At 36.0% G+C, this 18,465-nt stretch overlaps 1 protein-coding gene across 2 annotated transcripts; it reads left to right on the forward strand.

Annotated features, from left to right (window-relative positions):
- Positions 1–924: 924 nt before the first annotated feature.
- On the forward strand, positions 925–17,473 carry LOC145764632 (uncharacterized). 2 transcript variants are annotated; one of them, XM_082576269.1, is made up of 3 exons: positions 925–1,975; positions 6,880–7,096; positions 16,190–17,473. In XM_082576269.1, the coding sequence occupies exons 1-3, from the start codon at positions 1,021–1,023 to the stop codon at positions 16,365–16,367; spliced, it is 1,350 nt and encodes a 449-aa protein (XP_082432395.1). In that variant the 5' UTR covers positions 925–1,020; the 3' UTR covers positions 16,368–17,473. The 2 variants fall into 2 exon arrangements, with proteins under 2 accessions (XP_082432395.1, XP_082432396.1); XM_082576270.1 differs by having other exon boundaries at positions 16,193–17,473.
- Positions 17,474–18,465: the final 992 nt, after the last annotated feature.

Below are 18,465 nucleotides of genomic sequence, written 5' to 3' on the forward strand. Positions count from 1 at the left end.
TGAACAGACGGCTGCGAAACCGCTCGCCCAACGCACTTGACCTGAATGTTTGTGAACAAAAGTTATTGTGATTTCGACATAGAGCATATAGTTATGGTTGGCCAGCGTTAGCAAAGGCACAAACAGTTCATGTCAACGAGCAAGTCTCCACTTCTTCTTTTAGCATTTTGTCAGTCACATGCTGTTAGATTTTTTATGATTAGTCCGCTTAATTTTTTGGTTTGGCTATTTTAGTATGAAAGGTTTGGCAATCAAACCAAGCTGAAGAGAGGTTTCTGAGAAACTGGGAAAAGTTCAGACTTATTCTCTATTGCGAAAGTTTATGGCTCAACATCGGCCAGCTGCCAATTGTTTCGTTTTAGGAATTCTGAAAGTTGTGAATTCGCACTTAAATGTGGTAAGCGGTTGATAGGTTGATAATATTTGCATTGCGTAGGCTACTCAGCTTTATGATTATGATACGGGTTCAATGCTTACATCAAAGAAACTAAGGAGTTAGTTTAACGAGGAAATTGTTTCTTATATCAGCTATGTCGTTAGTACGTTCTCCTTTTAGTTTGTTTTAAAAAGCCGTTTTTCTGTTCAAAATTGTTAGACAGCGCCTTTTATACACTTTGCAGGCTGTGTTTTTTATTGATTGTAGCAAGAGTTTAGCCCAAACATTAAAAGGAAGTTCAGCACTTTTCGTTTTCTTAAACATTTAGCGTGAAATGTTTGTTTGTTTTGGGATAACTTTAAAAAAGAAGATATAACAACAATTTAATACAACAAGTTCTAATTTAATCGTACGAAAGAAAGAATAAACATGAAGAACAAACGTTCTTTACTGTAGGCTGTTTGAAATAATCATAATAGCCTTATGTATCATTGCTTGTATTTTTCTTTTATAAAAATTGTATGCAGAAAATTATTGTGGAAATGAAATTGATTTAACTCGCAGAGTAAACTTGTAACTTCAATTAATTAATTTTTTATTTTGGTAAAAACGGAGTAACAGATTGTTCAGTCCTTTTGTTACCCATGATGCACCAAGCCCGTCCCATGCCGCCCCATTTGGGTGGGCAAGAAAATATCTCCTTCAGTATTAACCAAATATTGAGCCCAGTTTCGGAGGAGTCCACTGTGGAAGAAGACGGGAGCCAATACCCATATGCAACAAGCCAATATGACGTAAAGAATGGAAGCGATAAAACAAGTCCTAATGGATATTATTATCCCAAACTTGGCAACTCTTGGGGGAATAATGAACACACTCAGTTTCACACTGGACGCATCCCTGATTCTTCTTTGTATTACCCCGGTTACGGATGGCATAACCCAAGTTTTAACCCTCAGGACTACAATGCGTCAACAGGCGCAACAGATGAAGCCTCTAAACCTACTGCAGAAGGATACAGCCCCCTAAACAATGACAAAGCTCCACAATGTTTAAACCCCAATAAAGCGTATGGGTTTCCATCAGAAAGTGCATCAGGATCAGACACGTCATCATCTCAGGTCCTCGGGTCGCAAACCATGACGACTCAATCATCTGCGATCGCTGACTCGTCAAATCTCCAATTTTCAAGTTTCAATGATTGTCACTACACGCAAGCGAATAACGGGGTTACAGAGCATCAAGGCAATCATCTTTCTTCCCACGACCAAAGGTACAGCGAAGGATGTTATTCTGGGGCTGTCACTTCCACAAAATGCCTGAAGAGCTGCTGCACTGGACGGTACGCCACTGCTGCCGCTATTTTGACAAGGGGAATCCCTCAAACATCTTGCGGGGTTGGGTCTCTGCCGATCCCCGCAAACGGTTCCGGAGCCATTCCTTCTCACAGTGCTTTTGCTGCTGTTGATTCTGCGGCTTCGACAACATCGAGCGCAGGCGGAAACATGCTTTGTCTTCCGGGCCATCGGTCCATGCATCGAGCGCCTCTGCTGTCAAGCAATTTTCCTTGGATGGAAAGTCGTCGGGAACGAATTGCCTGTGAGTTACATCGTGTCAATACAATAGTCGCTGTCCACTTGATTGTTATGCATGCATAAATGTGTTCCGCTGTTATTTGATGATTTTTTTTCAAATCACTTCCGCTCTAGAGAGACGAAGTTCAAATACATAGTTTTATTTTATTTTAGAAGTTTTTTCAAGGACCAAAACGACATTACCTTCAACTTTGATGCACTGCTTCACAACCAATCAGGAAAAAAATGGCAAAAAATACATTCACAATGTGATTTGAAACGCGCTTTTGATACTCATGTTGAATTATAACTTGTTCACAACCAGGGCCGGATTAAGGCGGGGGCTGATGGGGCTGCAGCCCCAGGCCCACCAAAAAAAATAGGCCCACCGATAACAACTTACTAAGAGCAACTGACATAGTACTTATTAGCGGGATCGAAAAAATAAAGGACGAAAATCATAAAAGAAATGCTAACTGTGTAAACCAGTGGTTCTTAACCAGAGAGCACGCCTCCCCAGGGGGGCGTCAGCTAATTTCCAAGGGGTCATGAGACCTAGCGTGCTCTACAACTTTATCTCTGGTTTTAACTCACGCAAACATCTCACTTACAAATTAATGTACTTATAAGCAAAATTTATGATGTCATAGTTTTTCATAAAACTAGTCGGGCGCTGCAGGATAGCAAAATTACTTTGAATAAGGCAACAAATTTGCTTCAGGGTCTACATGACTTTGTTCAAACATTAAGATCCCAACTTCAAGAATTCGAAGAAAAGTGTAGAGTATTAAGTGGCTGTCATCATTAGGCTATATTGAAGAAAGTTCAAGAAAGAAGAGAAGAAAAGTATGCTTGGATAGCGAAGGTGGATCTGAAGACACATCACTTGATCCATCGAGCAGATTCAAAGTAGACTCATATTTGCCAATCATTCACCAAATTATTTTGTGTATGAAATCCCGAATTGCAGCATACGATCATCTTCAAATAAGATTTTCATTTCGGGCGGAATTAAACTGTAAAATTGAAGAGAGTGCTAAAACATTGCTTCACTAATATCCAGATGATCTAGCTAGATTCTAGAAGAATCACTGCCTGAAGACATGATTCATTTTTCTGCACTGCTAAAATAACACTATTTTAACAGCGAATGCAGCAAAGAAACTCAAATGTTTAGATTCATCAATGGAAATGAGTTTATGCATGCATCTCTTAACGTAGCCCATCTGTTGTAATAAGAATGTATCTTTGTCTGATGACTTCTCATTGCTCGAGCAAGCGCTCATTTTTAGTGCTTAAAAGAGAAAAGAATCAACTGCGTGCGTTCATTCATTGGCCAGAAAAGGTTGCATTCCTTAGCTCTTCTCTGCATTGAAAACAAAATTTTGAAACAAATAGACACCGACAATGTTATTAACAGCTTAGCTTTGTCTAAATCCAAAAAGCATGCATTTGAATGTATTTAATAAGTAGGCTAAATAGGCTACTGCACTTCGGGTATAATTTTGTTATTTTAATTGTGATTGTTACCGTAGCCTACAATGAGGGGAATGAAATATAGGCCGCAGAGTTCCATACAGCCCCAGGTCCATCAAAACCTTAATCCGGCCCTGTTCACAACAACCTACTGGTCCGAACAATAGAAGATGTAATAAAAACAAACTAAACAGTTAAATCAATGCAAGAAATAATGTAGTTGACACATAGGCTACATTTGTTGTTGAAAATGAGCGATCTTCCTGGCGTCAGCACTACCTGGCTGCTCACTATAGAACAGCGAGCATTGTGTTTCGCTAACCATACCTTGTAAATATGATCCTTTAAAAGAATTTTGTCACTGCAATGATGCGGAACTCGGCCGCCATTTTGCGGGAATTAACTTTGCATATCCTAATATCCATGGCCGACTGCATTCTTCAGAACAAACAAAAACATTTTGTTGATTAGGAAGCAAAGGTGGTACAAATAAAACACAAGGCATACTTAGCCTTTGTCCAACCATTTAAAGCGTGGTACGTAGTCCCCATTTAAAGTTTAGGTATGTACGGAAATGGGACCCATTTTTCTGAACAACTGTTTGTTTCTTGTATGGCTGAGAGAGGCTCCTTGTAACTCTATTGCTCGTACTTGCTTGTAACAAGATAGTGAAGTAAAGCAATCTAGAAAAACTTTGTTTCGATCATCAGGCAGCACAAATGCATACGGAAAATAATGTTGCATTACTTGCACCTTTACAAGTTGATGTATGTTTGGATAACATTTGCAAATTGATTGATACGGGAGCTTATTTTTAAAACTGAAGCGATTGACCATTCAACAACGCTCGGAACGGCGTTTATAAGGGTTTGAGTCAAAGCTCGGGGTATTAGAAGCTTGTTTTTGTGGTGGTATCTGAAAGTGGTTCAAGCTTATTCGCAGAGAGATGAATCTAGATTGTGACAATTGCCTTTTCGGTCCCATCATATTTTCAATGGCTCAGCAAACCAACAAGCAAGCACTTGAATGAAAAATGTAGTTAGCCTACAATTCTACTGTAGACGTGTGCGGTTGAACATCTCTCCAAAAACCACGTCTAGTGGAATGAATACTTGAAGTATGTTGAATATCTGATTCAGACTTATGGGCTCTTTTATTAACGGAGAAGTTGACTAAGCTAACGACATATGGTGATAGGATGGCCTCTATGATCGCTTCATTTCCAGGTTGCCGGCCTGTTTTTGAAAAAGCTGCTTCCGTTTTAACTGTTAGCCTAAGCAACAATACAGCAGCAAGCCAAATTTAGAAACAATAGTACAACCAAGAGTGCCCAATACCAAGTAAAACAAAGTATTGAAATCACTGTTATCAAATTAGCCTTTGCTTTAACCCAAAATGGGATCTTCAGAAAGGGATTCAAAAATAATCTTCCTTGAAAAAGAACCGTCTGAAGATTTCAAAGTTAACAATATTGTGGAATTTTTTCGTAACATGCTTTTTGAAAATGACTTTGTTTTATGACAAATGTTTTTGTAAATAATCTTAATGGCCTGAATTTTTTCTTGAACAAAACAAAAAGATTTATCTGCTTTATTTCTAATTTTCTTGTGATTTGATAAAAAACAGTTTTCGAACTGCATTCAACAAAATTGTTGTAACAACAAATTTCTGACACAATAAAGACATAATGATGACACAATAGAGACATAATGATGACACAATGAAGACATTAACGATGACATAACGATGACGATAACCCGGCGTATTTATCATCTTAAACTAACAGTTCTGTAAAGATCAGTGACAAAAACTTCACGTTTGCGTAACTGATTGTGATGGAACGGTTTTGTTTTCATTTTGGTACTTTTTTAGTGTTTGTGAGATAAGTTTTTTGTCAAAAACTTTATTCATGTTTTCATTATTACTGCGTGGTAAAGTTAAACTTCCATTTAGTTAAAACTTTCGATTCATGTTACTTTCTTGGGGGCTGAAATGATGCGCTTGAAGCAGCGGTCCCCAAAGTCCAGCCAGCGAAGAGTCTCAATCTGGCTTTGGAGCTTTCCTCAGAAGTCTTTGTATTTGTACAATTTTATATCGCCTAGCCTTAACTGTACCGTAATAAAGTATGGCAGGTTACTATAAACTTTTAAGTGCTTTTATTGGGAGCATTTCTTTTTGCCACATGATATATTGTAGCCTAAGTCTCAGCGGCGGATACAGCAAGTAACCTCAGAGAGCGATTTCAACGAAACACAGTGATGTGTAGATTTACGTTAATCTGACCTTACAAATACACAGAAATAAAATTAATTTATGGTTTTAGAGGAGCGATCCTCCCAATCGCTGCCTCCCCCCCCCTAGATTCGCCTCTGGTAAGTCCCCGTAGTCGAAATATACTGTCACATGTATATTTACACGATATTCTCCGTATTGCAGCATCAGGCATGCAACCAAACATTAACCTAAAAATATTATACAGTAAAAGAAATAGTTTCAAGAAGTCAGATTGAAAGATCTTATTAAGCAATGAAAAATAATCGCCCATGTGACGTTGATGAAATCGCAAATTTGCCCCAGTATTGAAAAGGTTGTGGACTGTTGGTGAACAAATCGGTAAAGGTAAATGTGTAGTAGTTTGTGATGTTGACTGGCCACCTACATCATTAGAGCACATAATCAGAAAATAAGCTATCTGAGAGTAAGGCTGCTGTCTGAAAGTTTTACTTTGCTAAAACACAACATAGGCTAAATGCAATATCATTCAAATAAAACTGCAATAATCGAACAGTGGTATATAGAATACAATGCAAACAAATGCTTACATCGACGTTATTTTTCCTGAAACCAATGCATTTACGGCCCCCTTAGGGCATTCCTTAAGCTTCGGGTTGGGAACCATAAAATGCTAAGCGACCAACTTACGCTAAAAAAGCAGCATGATGAACTATTTATTTTTGAATAACTTACTCAAGTTTTTGCTGTTGCGATCTTATAATGGTTGTCTGCATGCTTTGCGAGACGTGAGCATAGTAATCAGCACCAATTATCACCTGACCTGGCATTTTTGATGCAACATCCGATCGGCTTTAATGAGGTACAATGGGATGTAATCTGGGTATATAGATACTGTACTGCCAGTCAGAATTTACCAAAATTACAATTCAATTCTAAACTTATTGAAAAGTTTCAAATTTTTGTTTCATAAATTGATTTGCTAAAACAGGTTCAAGCTAAAAAGCCATTTTTACGATGCAATTCGTTTGATTTTCGTAGTAGCCTATAATTTTTGTAATATAGGCTATACAGATATCTTCGTTGACACCAAACTCTTGATGACGAGAGGCCTAATGAGAAACGTCGTCATCAGTGTTTGTAGATCTCGCCAGAGAAGTATTCTACACGTGTAATATTTTTTTTTTAATTTACGAGGGTTAAACTTTTTGTTGTTTCCAGTGACACGCAGAGTCGGGCACCCATATCAAAATCGTACTCCACCCAAGAAGAAAAAGCCTCGGACATCTTTTAGTCGCATCCAGATCTGTGAGCTGGAGAAAAGATTCCACAGGCAGAAGTATCTGGCAAGTTCCGAGAGGACTGCTCTCGCCAAAAGCTTAAAGATGACAGATGCTCAAGTGAAGACTTGGTTTCAAAACAGGAGGACAAAATGGAGGTGAGAACAGTTTGTTTCCTCGAAACAATGAGTTAAGCATTATAGGAACTACTCGGCCTACATATCTTCTCATTCACATGCTTCTTCTTCTCTCGTTTGACTTGTAGTAGCTTAGATTGGCAATGCCTCCTCGTGCAGCCAAGATACGGTAGTTGGGTCCATTCACATGCTATCTATTTTATAGTTGGAAATCGATGCAGATATAATTCTGATGTTGCGTGGTGACGTTCTGGGCTTACTCCAAGAATATAAAAAGTGGCTAATCGACAGTCATGTTTCAACTTGTATCCCTGCGTGTAAGCAGTAGGCTACTCAGTCTCAGTCAACCTATTGTATTGACCAGTTCTTACAAATGAGTGAACAGAGAAAAACAGTTGGCACTGTTTTTTAAATCTTTGTTACCACCGTGTTTGGAATCGAAGGCAAGATCTACCAAAAAGTAAATAAGGACGAAAGGTGTCCAACCTATCGGCCACTGAATTTGTGGTCTGTTGCACATTGAACTGATCCACACATGAGTAGCCTAACAGTCAGCGAAGAAATGTTGCCTTTGTTGGACTAAAAATGACACCCGCTGACTGCTATCACTGGTGGTTTCAATTACAATACTTCAACACAAGTAAATTGTGGAAAATTGCGTACAACCACAACGGATAAAAAGCTTTTTCCGAAACGTTTTGCCGTGGAGCGTTTCGGCAAATCAAAGTGTTGAAAACATCCTATGACACAATGTACCACTGCCTACGAAAACCTTGACCGATTCCAAGCTACACATACCAAAAACTTTGAAAGTGATGCCAAATGTGCTCTTGAAAACTTGAAAAACCATGATTATCGTAGAGCCACAACACAAAATCACTAGGCCTGTTCAAAACAAAACTATGTCACTATTGAAATATTTAGTTACTTTGCGCCCTAAATTTTTGTTTGGAGTTTGTTGTTTTATTTCAAAAGAATAAATTAGTTTAGTTAGTATTTCGGCTTACGCGTGGTCCAAAAAAGTTCCAAATGGTTGATAACAATTTTTAATCCTGATTTTGTATTGATTCAAATCAAAGTTTTTGTGAAGGATTTCGTTGTGCTTTCAACAGCCTTAAAAACCGTTAGCTTCATCTCTCCATTGTCCTACATCTATTCAACGTCTGTGAGCGTTCAATCAATGTAAGAAGGTAGGGTTTTGTTAGCTGAAACAAAGACCATACAAATATTCACCAAACAATGGATGCCAACAATGCTTCAACTGCTCGCTCAGCTGGCCGATTTGACCTAACCCTGCCATTATTATCATTATCATCTCACAAGCTTCCTGCATATTATTATGATTGCTTCATGTAAAATTTCCTCCCTATACACCATAAAAGTTTTTTTGCAGTTCCTTCAAACGGTTTAATTTACATTTTTTCAACGTTAAATAATGAGGATTTTATGTCACAAAGAGCATATGTCAGAGCTGATGATATTTCATCAACTTCAAAGCAACAAATCTTTCTCGTAAAAAAATAACAAGAAATAAGTTGCAAAATCTTTTGCTAATGAACTATTCGTTGCATCAAACCAAAAAAATTGTTAATGTGTAAAATGCGTATTCAAAACAACTTAAAGTACATGCATAATCTTGTCTGAAGGTTATTATGAAGTGCTGTAAATGCATCAAGTATTAGTTGAACTCAAAGTTGCATTGATAGCTTGAGAAGTTATTAATTCTCAAGTGACCCCTCGCACGTAGATAGACATAGTTAACTGGTCGAATGTTCCCCCTGGTCCTTGATTATTGGTTTGGCTAAGTTAGTCATATTGTTTCTTCTACCGCTGTTATGGCATTTATTACGCCATGTGCCATTCAACATGTTTTTATCTTTACAATTATTTTGATAGGCCAGACGTTCAAAGGCTTTTGAACTTTTGATTATTACACTCCTTTCACCAAGCGAAAAATACAAATAAAAAATTTGCAGGTGTTTGTGGTAACTTTATGAAAAGAATTGAAAAAGTTTTGCAAGAATTTGATTTAAGAATGTGCATCCCTGCTAAATTTTACTTTGACACTAAAATCGTAAAGTTTTTATCAACTTGGCTTGGTTTTATGATATTGTTGGCGATTTTTTATGATGACAATCATGTTTTTGCAAAGTGCAAGCGATTGCAGAAGGTGAACTGCTTATGAACTTCTATATTGCAACTCACACCTGTCTTAATGTGAACAATTTTATAGCTTGGATTTTAAAAGTTAGCCTAATTGTTTATTTGCTCCCTTTTTGAACTTTTCAAAACAATTGTCGAAACTTTCGATAAAAACATGTTTTCATACGAACTTATCAGTTGGTTTTGAAACAACATGTAAGAAAACTCTTTATCGGCAGTAAAATACCTATGAAGGTTTATGATATCATTAGTGATGTTGATGAGTAATTTGTTAAAGAAATCAAAGATTTAAACTTTGTTTTACAAAAAGTTCCTGATGTTATTTGGTGGCCGGAGCAGGCTACAAGTCATGGCCAGAATGGAAGCACCAATCAGAAGTTTTCACAAATGTAAAACGTTCCTATTGAAGTGGTTTCAGTTTGGATTAATTTGAAAAACAAAAACGCTGCTGCTGGTGACACATTAGACTTAGTCCAATCAAATAAATGCTCAGAAATATATTATCATAGCATTGTTAACTGTTCACTAACTTAAAAAAGAATATTGACTGATTGCTAACTTAGTTGTGGACTTGCTGATGTCCCTGCTACTGTTTCTGATTGGTTCAAGCTTTATTCTTGGTCGAGTTGCGTCAAAAAAACATTCAGGAAGGTTGATTGTGCTTTTTTCACTTCAAGTGGAAAGGAGGGTAGATTTTAGATCACCATGGCACAGTAACAAATTAGCGATACGTTGCAAATAGTATCAAATTCAAGTGTGGTAAGTAAGACCGTAACAACCTTTAGTGTTGTCAAATACAGCTAAATACACAAATATTAGAATACAGATTGAAAACCACGTTAATCGGCAGCTCCCTTCTTCGGCATGCGTCATTCTGTAAAAATTCCCTAAACTTTTATTGCTTTACAAAGGCCATTCAAAGTTTTGAACTTTCTGGCTCAAAATGTATGAAAATAGATTGCCAAAGATAGAAATATGTTCCAATGGTCCTTGTTCATTAGATTGTCACTCAAGCTTAATTGCTTCAATAATGCTCATAAATCTTCTGTATTTTTCAACAAAAACAATGTTTTATGAAAAAATTTCTCATAATAAAAAATTCATTGATTTTTGTTATTAAAAGTCAATTGCTTCCAATTGTTAATGTCAAAGCTAGTCAGTGGCATGTTAAAATGAGTTAAAAAGTTGTGAGCAGATTTGCTGAAAGATGAAGTTGTAAACTATGCATGGTTATTGGTTATTGCAACACCTGGAAGGTAATTTCATTACTGAAATGTTTGATAGTTATGTCACACGCAAACATATGTTTCTAGATGATTGTGAATATGTTATCATGTTAAGAAGGAGCGATCCCCCTCGCGTCAGCACTACCTGACTACTCACTACGTAGAACATCGAGCATCGTGCTAACCATACCGGTGTAGCCTTCACTTTGCATACTAGCCATCAAGACTTTTCTAAAAAACATGTGTTTCTCGGTAGTCGAGTGTGGCAGAAATTGACAGAATTGACAAATTCGAAAAAGAAGTTATTATGACACAAATAAGTTTGATAGTGAGCATCTTTTAAACTTGCTAGCTAGCAACGTTAGCATTTCCTCGCGTAGACTTAAATTCAACGAAATGTGTTAGAAATTAAATTCGTTGTTTTGTTCGACTTCAATTAGTGTTTATTTGTAAATGTAGCTAAAGATAAAAACGTCAACATTCAAAACAATTTTGTTTGTTTGTTTGCTTATATACCATCTTTTGATTTATTGTAAATCTGAGTTGTTTTTGTTTGACGGAACCGAAGCTTAAATTTCAAATAATAATAAAACGTTTAAAATACTTTGAATAAAGTAATTGCTAAAGATAGAAGGATTTTCACGAAATATTGGACAATCTAAAGCACATTGGAGAAGTGATTGTCATTAAAAGTGCTTACTCGCCATTTCTTATCAAATTCGTATTCGATAAACTTGACATCAATAATGATAGACCATCACAATGCAGAATATTGTGACTCTGAAAAGTGACCATTGTGATAATAATTTAGCGCTTTTCGGCAGTCATAATTATCACAAGTGCTTGTCAAAGCTCTGTTGGTGTCAAGCGTCAATTGGTTTTCATCTAACTAAACAGAAGACGCTTTAAATTAGCTACTTTTTGCAGCGAATTTGAGTTAAATGATTTCCCTTTAACTTGAATTAAGTTGATTTTAGTAACTTACGATTACATGATTTTGGACTTAGGCTAACAATAATTGTTCTAGTGACATTGAAATATGGATATCAAACGTTTTCCGATTGTTGAAGTGTTGTTGCTGGGGAATTATTCCATCCATTAGATGCCGCTGAATGGAGAGCAGTCCTGAAATGCGTTGCTCAAGCGCACATCCCGAGAGTCAAACTTGCGCCGCGTGATCTTGAGCCGCGTGATCTTGAGCCGAGCGCGTGACCACTGAGCTAACGGGGCAGGGCTGTACTAACGGGCTGTAGCTAACGGAGCTGTACTCTTGCTCACACTTAGTGTGAGCAAGAGTAACAGACACAACTTTTAACAGACACAACTGAAAGACAACAGCTCAAAGTTTAAACTTTCTACTCGTGTTCAGCTCCAATAAGGCTTGTATTTTTCTAAAGTAAAATTTTATTGGTTTGAGAATAAATCTTGTTTGCAGTTGGACACCATTTTTTATTTATCATTTTCGAACAAAATGTTTTTGCAAGCACCTTGAAATAATCAAAAGATCACAGGACACGAGCTAAACCGCTGTTTCTAAAATCGAATTTTTCCCAACTTAGCCCTGAAGTAGTGAAGATACACAGCAAAGAGCTTGATTGAAGCTAAACGACCAATTTGTAAAAACTTCTCGAACATCATTGGCACTTATATCCTGTTATTGCCTGGATCGTGGGACATGTATAATCCCAGATTACAACTCTATACAACGGCTTGATATTATGCGATTTGTGATTGTTTATGACAAGTATGTAATCTGATTCGCAGCCTTGGCGACTGGCGCTGTGACTCTGTGAGTGCGAAGATGTTAGTAAATATTGATGAGAAAACGTTAAAAGATGTAAGAACACTGCGAGCATCAAAAAAACGCGTAAACAATCCGTAAAGTCTGTTGACTTGACACCAGTTTTCTGATGTGCATAGTTGTTGGTTTTATCAATTGAATATTTTCACTGCTTGGCGCGCGACTTCGAAGACATCGCCTTGTAACTGGCGTCGGGACGCAGTTTTGTTTGTCATTTTGTCAGTCTCTCGTCTGACGTTGGATGGTAGCTCCTTGATCACTGCTGTAAACAACGAACATTATTCGCTTTGATATTACGCGCTGGACTCCACAAATTTCATTTCGAAAAATTGTTGAAAATCCACATTTTAATTTCATTTTAGTCCTCATTCCTTTAAATATTAATAGAAACTCGACAAATCTTGTTTCATGCTTTCAAGGGACACGATTAAGTCTAAAGTGAGGGTTTTATGAAATTGAAGATTAGATTTATGTTCTTTTTTCGTCATAATCAACTCAGCAAAGCCGAAGGTCATCGTTCACGGCCATCATAAGGCACAAGCCTGTGATCGACAAGGTAGTGCAGTGAAACAGTTAAACAAAACAAGACAATTTAACTAAAGTTCAATCAAACCTCACACTCAAATATTGCAATAAATTTTATCACGTCTTGAACCTGAAATTGAAATAGTTGACATTGCTGTATAAAATAGACTGAGTCAAAGTTATTATTTCCCATCCGTAGCATAATTCAAAATCATGAATGATTTAAAAAGGCGGAAAGCACATGTTTGTAATGTTGCGGTACTTTCATGGGGTCAAGACGAAGACATCATTGCTTGTTAAACATTATTTTTATTGTTTCGTGATTGTTGTGTCAGAGCTTTATGGTTGAACGATTGTCTGTCATCATCACAAACAGACAGACGGTCGTACAATGTTGTATATTAGAACGCCATTTTGTTTTCTAAACGAAATTAAATTATAACTGCCGATTTCTTCATTGCGCGTCTTATGAAAGATAGACCTTCGGCCCCAAAGGCTCCACGAAAAAGATCTACTTAGATATGAAAACTCGTGTTTGATAACGTTCTTTACAAATAAATTCATTTTGTAACATTACGTCTATTTCAATTTTGTGAGCATGATAATGACGATGTAAACAACGATGACTAGGAAGTTTTGCTTTTTTGTTGACAACATGGATCGCGTGTTGTGTTTCCTTACTAAAACTGATAGTTAAAACACTGGCTGTAAAAACGTTTAACTTTTAAAGTTTTATTCTTGCACTCGGAGGTGTCACATAACCTACTCGTAGACGCCTTGAATCACTGATTCAAGCTTGGTGACTGAAGTTTATGGTTCTTTAAAGTCGTGCTTGTTGAACCGTTCTCTCAAGTTACCTATTTCAACCACTAAGTGTCGCTCAACAAAAGCTGTCTTTTGTAGCATTCTACCCATTTCCAGGTTGAACCTTCGTGGGTTGATGCTGTCAAGCAAATCGTTTAGGGTTCTGCTATCCCGACGGATTTCATCGATTCTAAAAGCATTTTGCAGTATTGTAGTGTTTTAACGTGATTCATGTTCTAAATTTGACTTATAAGACAATAGAAAAATGTTGAGTTCAGCTTTTTTCCAAACACCAACTTTTATCAGAATTTGTCCAGTGCAGCAGATTTCCAGTTGACAAAAGGTTTTACATTTGTGACCGTCAAACCAAACATTAGTAGCAAACAGTAGTCCAAACAATGTAACATCAAAAAAGTTGTTGATAAATTGACAGAAAAAATGCTAATACAATACTTTCACTCCGTGTGCTAATTCAAATTACAAGGTGATATGGGAATTATAAAAGTGTTAGCAATGACCTGCGTGGTGAAAAAGTGAAAAAAAAGGCCATCATGAAAGACGGTTGACAATTATCTTAGACAAGGTTTTACCTGAATGTCTTAAAATTTTTCAGCATGCGGCTGCTCTACACGGTAACCAAACAAATCGTAAGTTATTTCTTGGCGACATTTGTAGCTTTTTTGCAATGAATATTATGATTAAAATTCAGCGTGTAGTTGAACTAACCAAACAAATCGTAAGTTATTTCTTGGCGACATTTGTAGCTTTTTTGCAATGAATATTATGATTAAAATTCAGCGTGTAGTTGAAAAGTTAAAGTAGTTTAAAAAAAGTGATCTCGAAATGGCTTGCAAAGGGTGTGCAAGAATTGGATGAGGTATTTCAACCCGTTGGATGGTAGGATTTTCATTCCCTTCGAGCGGAGTTGGAATCAGATGACACAATCGATTCCCACATGATAAAATGAGTTTCAACGTGTTTGTATGACAAAATGTTGAGATATAAGCAAATATACATTTGGTATAAATAACTTTCACTCAACGTCACTGCTTAGTGGCTTTCTGTTAAGTGCAGCAGATAGTTCATTGTTCTCTGATAAGTGTGGATAGACATGCGCATCTCGATGTTAAAGCAGAAGTGGTGCAGGTGTGACACCAGAGTGTGTTGTTTTTAGACGAGGGTGGTATTCTTTCAGCGTTTATGATGGAACAATTTGTTTTTATTTGTATTTTTATGGTTTTTCTTTGATCTATAAAACCTTTCACCAAATTCGTGGAAACCAAATACATTAACCATCAACAACAAACTGAAGCTTGGAGAGTTGTTTTCTTCTTCTTGGATTTAACAATTAAGGAAAAAGCTCTTAAGAAGATAAATCTACTTTTAATCAACTTTCATCAACCATATGAACAGAATTAGGCAGTTTAATTTATTAATTTCATTGACTTCCTTAGTTTCTTTTTCTTGTTTCAAAGAAGAATAAAAACAAGTTGTTCTTAAAACGAATTAGGCGAATTCAAAGATTTGTTATAATTACCGATTGCTTATGGTTGATGAACCGTGAGTTGTGCCAACGCAAAACTCACAATTACTTTTTAGTAATTTGTGGTTTATTTACGTTGATTTAAGATTCTGCAACGTGAAATTAACGTGTTAAGATTCTCTTAAAATTGGAATGCTTGTGTGGCATTGCCCGGAACTCATTGGGTTTGCTTATGTTTTGCGTGGATTCGTTGCGAAACATTGTTTCAAATGAAAATTTTATTGATTATGAAAAGCGGTAATTCATCAAGTTTTGAATTCTTATTATCCTGCTCAAAACGTCTAGTTAATTTTATGTAAAGCAACGTGATAATTTTGTACAAACAGTGTAATTCCTAACAACTGCAATAAATTAAAACTTGTCAACTTTGTTTATCTTCAAATAAGTAAATTAATTGCTCACCCAATCGCTCAAAAGATAAGAGCTAAATCACCACAGAGGTAGTTTCACAACAATTTCTCAGAATTAACGGTTAAAATGAAATTACCTATTTGCATGAAATTTTGTAAGAAAAACATTTGATTTGTAAATGTCCAGCTACTTGTTTCGGTTTGTAGCTATGATTGAACTTTTTGAGATCCTGTGTTTGTGATGCTGTTTGTGAAAAGCACTTGATTTCTTCAGTAAATTAGAAATCGTCTTTTTAAATTGATTTCATGCACTCTTTACTTTTTAAATATATGTACATTTATCGAGTTTGAAATAAAAACTGCAAATCTGTTAAATATTTGCTAATTTTTAAGTTCGATTATTGAATATCTTCAAGCCCTGATACGAATACGAATATGCAGATTTTAAACATTTCAAAAAGCGATTTTAGCTAAATCAGCTTTATAATAATAATGGCTGAGAGATACTATTGAATATAATAGTTACTTTGAAGTTTGCTTAAATAATTGTGAATACAATTTGGGTAGAGAGGTAACTCTTTTAAACCATAACTCTTTTAAACCATAAATCTTTTAAACCATAAACCATAAACTCTTTTAAATTTTTAAGCAATTGTGAATATGTTACGAGAAAAATCTTTACGACGTCACAATGTGTTACAGAAGACAAACCACCGAGGAAAGAGAGGCTGAGAGACAGGCTGCTCAGAGACTGATCAACCAGCTCCAACAGGAAGCGCTAGCACATACTCCAATCCCGGCTCCAGATGCCCTATGCCTAAGGAATGCCTCACTGTTCGCGCTCCACAGTCTTCAAGCGCGATTACAAAACGCCCAGTAATTTGGTCGCATGATGTCATGTTGTCCTCGGCTATGACGTCAATGTTTACGCAAAGACGCAGCGACGGAATTCGAGAAATTTGCATCAGAATTTGAGGATTGATTGACCAGTTCAGACAAGAAATTGACATTGTTGGTGTCAACGTGGCTTTTACTGATTCCAGTCAGCTAGACGATCGGTTTTCCGACTAATTCGCGGTTGAGAACAAACCTTGATTTATGACTTTTTAATGCTTTTTTGGAGGAATTTTGCAATAAATTTATCATCGATAACGTAAAACCAATATCAAAAGTTGATGTTGTTTTTTGTCATGTTCGTTATTTCGATGAAATCATACCTTGTTTTTCTGATGCTTATGCAGGGTGCAGGTGTTTGCAATTTATAACAAACCCATCACTTATGTATGTTGAAAATATTGAAGATGTTTTCTGTTGCGAAGACCTGCAAAAGCATAACATAGTTTCAGTTATAAGTTTGAAAATATTTTGCCATAAAAATGCAAAAAGTGTTTAATTGTGGAGCGCACTAGTGGAGGAAAAGAGAGGTCAAAAATCATAAGATTGTTTTTAAAAAAAAGACCATTTTTGGCAAAAAAGCTGCTGTTGCTAATGATGACCAAATTTTTCAAATTTGTTTTTTCGATTTTCGTTGCTGTGTTAACTAAATTGAACTACTTGAAATAATCACTCCTTTGCCAATAACTTATTCCTATCCAATTTCCGGGCTGCAAAAGTTGTGTTTTTATAACTTCATAAGACGACAAAAAGATGTAAAAAATGCAAGTTTTACTGCTTGGTTGAATTGTTCTTGTTATTTTGAACATTGCAGTTCACAAAATGATCTTTTCATTTCGATTTAACGTTTGCAGAACAAAATGAAAGGAGTAATTTTTCTAGATTTTCAGATTATGCAAAATCAAACTGTGTTCATGGCAATGACCTTAAAATCACATTCCATAAAAAGAATCTTTCCCACAAATCTATTCCTTCACAACAAATGCTTCATTTTTGTACAGCAGTTGAAAGTATTTGCAAATTTTCAAAAGAAGATTTTGAAAAAAAAAAACAACAAAACTGCAATTTTTTTATATAATCAGAAAAATAGAATGGGCGAAAATTAAAATTGTTGAAAATACAACGCTTGTTTAAACAACTGAAAATGTCATTTTGTCTTTTGTTTTTCTTCACAGAAATCATGGCATGAAATGTGAAACAAATTTAAAGGTTTTTTCTTTTGCATTGCAATTGCAATATTTTTTTGTTTTATCTTTGAAAAAGAGCAAAACGACGTTTCTAAAAGTTTGCTTTAGCTGCAAATATAGTTAACAATGTTTTGTTTCATTGTTTCGTTTTACGTGACGATTTTGTTCCATTGTTTCGTGTTGTTTTTATTCAAATGTTTACAGTGATTTTTATTGTTAAAGATAAAAAATTTATTGTGCAAGAAATCCTTGCAATAAAAGTCATCGAACTCAAATTAAACTTTTTGATTATTTCTGCCTGTTTCATCTTTTCATGTAACTTTGTGATTCTAACTCAATCCAGAAGAATCATCATCATCAGTGTTGCCCCCCCAATTTCTGGTGGCTTCGTTTGATATCATTTCAGGCATGCTGAAGCAGTGATGCCAATAACTCTGCTTCTTACACAACGCTTTGATATTTTCTTCAGGAACATACCAGTTTAGTGTTGTTTAAAATAAGTGATAACAAGTGGCTCGAAAAACTAGAAAGCAGCCATTTTAATATACAAGTGTTCGTGAGATTTTCATTATAGAGGTTAGTAAACTTGCCTTTTTAAATTTTTATGATAATTGTCTTTATGGTTTTACCAAACGCCCATTGTCTTGTTCCATTCGTCAACTGTGTTGCAACAAAAAACCAGTTTTGTCAGCGATTACACTTTTATGCCAGATTTCGAATAAAATACTGTACCGCAAAATATCTTTTGTCATGGCCTTGCAATTGCTCAGCAATAGGTCTATGTAGTGAACATCTATAGCCATTTGTAGCATTTCTGCTTTTCCAACCTCATTTCCATTGGTGTTGATGATATTTTGCTTATTTCTTATCGGAGTAGTTTTTGATTTATTCCTAGGT

The sequence above is a fragment of the Aplidium turbinatum genome, chromosome 2, assembly GCF_918807975.1.
Source record: "Aplidium turbinatum chromosome 2, kaAplTurb1.1, whole genome shotgun sequence".
Taxonomy (NCBI): Eukaryota; Metazoa; Chordata; class Ascidiacea; order Aplousobranchia; family Polyclinidae; genus Aplidium; species Aplidium turbinatum.